At 51.8% G+C, this 6,249-nt stretch overlaps 1 protein-coding gene across 1 annotated transcript in view; it reads right to left on the reverse strand.

Moving 5' to 3' along the window:
- Positions 1-5,983: 5,983 nt before the first annotated feature.
- Positions 5,984-6,249, reverse strand: part of LOC120510404 (kallikrein-6-like) — a gene marked incomplete at its 3' end in the record, with an annotated part of 5,049 nt that continues 4,783 nt past the window's right edge. Inside the window, exon 4 of the mRNA XM_039726204.1 lies at positions 5,984-6,037. Within this exon, the coding sequence (XP_039582138.1) occupies positions 5,984-6,037 (54 nt within the window). The remainder of the gene's footprint in view (positions 6,038-6,249) is intronic.

The following is a 6,249-nucleotide window of genomic DNA, read 5'->3' on the forward strand; positions in this document are numbered from 1 at the left end:
TGAGTGACCGCTGACACCCCTGAGTGACCGCTGACACCACTGAGTGACTGCTGACACCATGGAGTGACCACTGACCCCTGCTGTGACCCCAAGTGACCTCCAACCCCTCCTGTGACCCCGAGTGACCACTGACCCCTCCTGTGACCCTGAGTGACTGCTGACACCACGGAGTGACCGCTGACCCCGCCTGTGACCCTGAGTGACCACTGAACCCCCTGAGTGACCACTGACACCACTGAGTGACCACTGACCCCTCCTGTGACCTCCACTGACCATTGACCCCACCCCAAGTGACCCCTGACCCCTCCTGTGACCCCTGACCCCCCCAAGTGACCTCTGATCCCCCCCAAGTGACCTCTGACCCCTCCTGTGACCCCTGACCCCCCTCTGGTCACCTGTGGTCACTCAGAGCTGGGCCTGGATCCCAGCGGTCATCGGGGCGGCCGGAGTGACCCACGCGGACCCCGCCTGTGACCCTGAGTGACCACTGACACCACCTGTGACCCCGAGTGACCGCTGACACCCCTGAGTGACCACTGACACCACAGAGTGACCACTGTGAACCCCCTGAGTGACCGCTGACACCACGGAGTGACCACTGACCCCTCCTGTGACCCTGAGTGACCACTGAACCCCCTGAGTGACCACTGACACCACTGAGTGACCACTGACCCCTCCTGTGACCTCCACTGACCATTGACCCCACCCCAAGTGACCCCTGACCCCTCCTGTGACCCCTGACCCCCCCAAGTGACCTCTGATCCCCCCCAAGTGACCTCTGACCCCTCCTGTGACCCCTGACCCCCCTCTGGTCACCTGTGGTCACTCAGAGCTGGGCCTGGATCCCAGCGGTCATCGGGGCGGCCGGAGTGACCGCTGACCCCTCCCTTTGCAATAAAGACCAATCAGAGCTCAGAGTGCATCTGGCTCCGCCCCCTTCATGTCATCTGATTGGCTGGGGAGGGGGTGAGGTCATTGTGGCACTGGGGGCGGCCCAGAGCTGGACTGGGAGCACTGGGGGCCAACTGGGAGCCAACTGGGAACCAACTGGGAGCACTGGGAGCCAACTGGGAGCACTGGGAACCAACTGGGAGCACACTGGGAACCAAGTGGGTGCACTGGGAGTCAATTTGGGAGCCACTGGGAGCCAACTGGGAGCCAACTGGGAACCAACTGGGAGCACTGGGAGCCAACTGGGAGCACTGGGAGTCAACTGGGAACCAACTGGGCGTCAACTGGGAGGACTGGGAGTCAAGTGGGAACCAACTGGGAGCCAACTGGGAGCCAACTGGGAACCAACTGGGAGGACTGGGAGCCAACTGGGAGCACTGGGAGTCAACTGGGAACCAACTGGGAGCACTGGGAGGCAACTGGGAGCTTTTCCCCCTCAGGTTTCAGCCTTTTTTTGTCCTCAAATTTCCCGCCCTTTCCCCCTCAAATTTCCCTGATTTTTCCCCTTCACTTTTCCGTTGTTTTCCCCCCTCATGTTTTCTTCAGAGTTCACTCCATTTCCCCCACACATTTGCCTCCATTTTCCTCTCATTTTTCCTCCATTTTCCCCTCACTTTTCCTCCATTTTCCCCTCACTTTTCCTCCATTTTCCACTCACATTGCCTTTCGTGTCCCCCTCACATTTCCCTCCATTTCCCCCTTCACATTTTCATTTCCCCCTCACATTTCCCTCAATTTCCTCTTCACGTTTCCCTCCATTTTCCCCTCACGTTTTCCTCACATTTCCCCCTTACTTTTCCCTCCATTTCCCCCTCACATTTGCATCCATTTTCTCCCTCATATTTCCCCTTCACATTTCCCTTCATTTTCCCCTCACATTTCCCTCCATTTTCCTCCATTATCCCTCACGTTTCCCTTCATTTTCCCCTCACATTTCCCTCCATTTTCCACTCACATTTCCCTCCATTTTCCCCTCACATTTCCCTCCATTTCTCCCTCACATTTGCATCCATTTCCCCCTCATATTTCTCTCCATTTGCCCCTCACATTTCCCTTCATTTATCCTTCACATTTCCCTCCAATCTCCCTCACTTTTCCCCTCACATCTCCCTCGGTTTTGCCCTCATGTTTTCTTCATATTTCCCTCCATTTCCCCCCTCACATTTCCCTCCATTTTCCCCTCACGTTTCCCTCCATTTTCTCCCTCATATTTCCGCTTCACGTTTCCCTTCATTTTCCCCTCACATTTCCCTCCATTTCCCCCTCACATTTCCCTCCATTTTCCCCTCATATTGCCCTCCATTTCCTCTTCCCGTTTCCCTCCATTTTCCCCTCACGTTTTCATTTTCCCTTCATTTCCCTCCATTTTTCCCTTCACCTTTTTCCTCCATTTTCCCCTCAGGTTTCCCTCCATTCTACCCTCACATTTCCCTCCATTTTCCCCTCACGTTTTCCTCAATTTTCCCCTCACATCTCCCTCACTTTCCTCCTCACACCTCCTTCGTTTTTGCCCTCATGTTTTCTTCATATCTCCCTCCATTTTCCCCCTCACATTTGCCTCAATTTTTCTCCCTCACATTTTCCCCTCACCTTTGCCTCCATTGCCCCCTCACATTTCCCTCCATATTCCCCTCATGTTTCCCTCCATTTTCCCCTCATGTTTTCTTCATATCTCCCTCCATTTTCCCCCTCAAGTTTCCCTCCATTTCCCCCTCATTTTTCCCTCCATTTTCCCCCTCACATTTGCCTCAATTTTTCTCCCTCACATTTTCCCCTCATGTTTGCCTCCATTTTCCCCTCACATTTCCCTCCATTTTCCCCTCATGTTTTCTTCATATCTCCCTCCATTTTCCCCCTCAAGTTTCCCTCCATTTCCCCCTCATTTTTCCCTCCATTTTCCCCCTCACATTTGCCTCAATTTTTCTCCCTCACATTTTCCCCTCATGTTTGCCTCCGTTTCCCCCTCATGTTTGCCTCCATTTCCCCCTCATGTTTGCCTCCATTTTCCCCTCACATTTCCCTCCATTTTCCCCTCATGTTTGCCTCCATTTTCCCCTCATGTTTCCCTCCATTTTCCCCTCATGTTTGCCTCCATTTTCCCTTCATGTTTGCCTCCATTTTCCCCCTCACATTTGCCTCAATTTTTCTCCCTCACATTTTCCCCTCACCTTTGCCTCCATTGCCCCCTCACATTTCCCTCCATATTCCCCTCATGTTTCCCTCCATTTTCCCCTCATGTTTTCTTCATATCTCCCTCCATTTTCCCCCTCAAGTTTCCCTCCATTTCCCCCTCATTTTTCCCTCCATTTTCCCCCTCACATTTGCCTCAATTTTTCTCCCTCACATTTTCCCCTCATGTTTGCCTCCATTTTCCCCCTCACATTTCCCTCCATTTTCCCCTCATGTTTCCTTCCATTTTCCCCTCACATTTGCCTCAATTTTCCCCTCACATTTCCCTCCATTTTCCCCTCATGTTTCCCTCCATTTTCCCCTCATTTTTCCCTCCATTTTCCCCTCATGTTTCCCTCCATTTTCCCCTCACATTTCCCTCCATTTTCCCCTCACATTTCCCTCCATTTTCCCCTCATGTTTCCCTCCATTTTCCCCTCACATTTTCTAAAAACAAATTAAATTAAAAAGCATCACCCATTCCACAACCCCATTTACCCCTGAAACACACTGGCTCTGCTTTGCAGTATTTTCTTGGGGCAGAGAAGGGGACAAGACAAGAAAAGGGACATGGTTGTAGCAGGAGCAAGATCCACAACTTGTCAGAGAGAAAGTGCAGCAGCCTGTTCAGAAATGGTCCAGGGAGGGAGTGGATTGGAATACACAAAGGAGTGAACAAAATCCCAGTGTTAGGCTCTCACCGGAAGCCATCTGGAATTAATCTCCCCTCTCCACTGCAAATCAAACTATTTTTAACAGTTAAAAATCCAGCAATCAGAGAACTCTGTTGCAACTTGCAAAAGGAGCCAGACTGCAGTTGTGAGTTTGCAGGACTGAAAACCAAGGCTTGGCAAACCATCACTGCTGACACCAGAAAAGAAAGTCAATGCAATGGAGGTCAGCAGATCCCTGATTTTGAAATTAGGCACCTAAGCACTGTTGAATCCCATCTGATTTTTTAAAGTTCTGAGGACTCAAATGGTTCAAAATGCTCTTATCAAGGCTTTGTCAAGAGAACATGTCTCTTTGAGGTTTCAGCTCAAATTTAGATTGGAATAGCTCATCTTTGGGGGCAAGATCATAGTTACAGTCCCAAATTTTTCCCAGAAAAATCTTGTGTCAGTACTTAGCACCACTCCTGCAGGTCTCACTGCTGCAAAACTTCCCAAGCTGGGTTCCCCATGCTGTCAGAGGACCTGGTGTCACTTGTGGGGAATGTGTAGCCAAATATCTTGTGCCTGTTTTAAGCTACCTTAGACCTCCCAGCTGCTCGATCAGGGGCTCCTCACCATTCCCACAGCCTTTGTACTTAAATAATTCAGGAGTTTTGCAGAGTGTGAAGCACTCACTTCCTCCTGAGCAGCTTCCTTCGGCTCATTGTACATTTGCATTGCAATGCTGCCTGCAGGCTTTACTCAGCACCAGGCACCTGAACCCACAGGCTCACCCCAACCACATTGCATAGGTGATTTGTGGGATTTTTTTGGATCATCTAGGCAGTTTTACTCAACACTTGCAGCCTGGGAAGAGACTGGTGTTGAAATAGAGACCATAAAACCAGAGGGAGGACACTGAATGGTGTCTGCTCCTGTCTAGGGAGTCAAACCTTCCTGCAAAGCTGAGAATGAGCACCTAATACCAAAGGTTACTTGCTCCTCTGTAGATGGCAACAACAGATTTCCTAAGCCCAGATCATCACCCTGCAGATCTTGCAGACTCCCCTCGAGTCAGAAGGCACACTGCCAGCCATAGGTTTTTGTCTTCTACAGATAAATTAGTGATTTCACTCTTTCTGCCCCTGAGTCCACACAGGTCCCAGAAAGATTCCATTTCCTTTCATCTTCAACACGAGTAAAATTGCAGGCTCACACTCCAGCCACTCCAGTTCTGTGTTGAACTCAGACCCTGCATTGCAGGTACCAGTAGCAAAGGCTGGACTGATCAGGAGAACCACCCCTCTCCCTCCAGCCCCACAGGTTCTGCATGAGCTGTAGCACCACATGATGCTCATTTAAACCTCAGACTCCAGATTTCTCTGATCCTACTTGCCTTTTGGAAAATCATACTGTCAGAGTACTGAATATGCTCCTTGCTATTTGCCCTGTAATTAAGCAGTAATTGCTGCCCAAGGCTAATCTCAGAGTGTATTTTACCTGTGGAGCTCAGCGCCAGAGTTCACATTTGTAATTTAGTGGCACACCAAGGAGCTATACCTAAACTCACAAAAGGATTTTCACTGCTCATCATCTCTCTTCTACTTTGGTGGCAGCTGGGATTCTGCATTTGGAGATGTTTGGGCTGGGCAAACAGATTAGCTGAGACCAGCCTCATTAGGAATTCACATGGGTGCCGATCCTGCCTCAGCAGGAATAAGATGCTGACTGCTCTGTTTCTGGACCCCAAGCCCTCCCCAGCATGGGATACACACTGAAACCTCTTTATTTCTACTTGCACAGCCTGGCAGCCTCCAAGGAAGCTGAAGCAGCAGCTCGATCAGCCCCCAAACCCATGTCTCCTTCTGACTTCTTGGATAAGCTGATGGGGAGAACTTCAGGATATGATGGGACAGGTGGGACAGGTGGGGATGGATGGGACAGGTGGGGATGGGTGGGACAGGTGAGGACAGGGGGGGATGGATGGGACAGGTGGGACAGGTGGGGATGGATGGGACAGGTGGGGATGGGTGGGACAGGTGAGGACAGGTGGGGATGGATGGGACAGGTGGGACAGGTGGGGATGGATGGGACAGGTGGGACAGGTGGGACAGGTGGGGATGGGTGGGACAGGTGGGGATGGATAGAACAGGTGAGGACAGGTGGGACAGGTGGGGATGGGTGGGACAGGTGAGGGACAGGTGTGGGACAGGTGTTGGACCAGGTGAACACCTCGCCACACTGCAGCACGTCCGGGAACGCACCTGGCCAGGTGAGAGCGGTCAGGGACAGGTGGGACAGGTGAGGACAGGTGGGACAGGCGGGAACAGGTGGGGATGGGTGGGACAGGTGAGGGACAGGTGGGACAGGTGGGACAGGTGGGGATTGATGGGACAGGTGAGGGACAGGTGGGAACAGGTGGGACAGGTGGGGATGGGGGGGAGAGGTGAGGGACAGGGGGGACAGGGGAGGGACA

Source organism: Passer montanus, unplaced genomic scaffold, assembly GCF_014805655.1.
Source record: "Passer montanus isolate IOZ18808 unplaced genomic scaffold, ASM1480565v1 scaffold576, whole genome shotgun sequence".
In the NCBI taxonomy this organism is placed as follows: domain Eukaryota; kingdom Metazoa; phylum Chordata; class Aves; order Passeriformes; family Passeridae; genus Passer; species Passer montanus.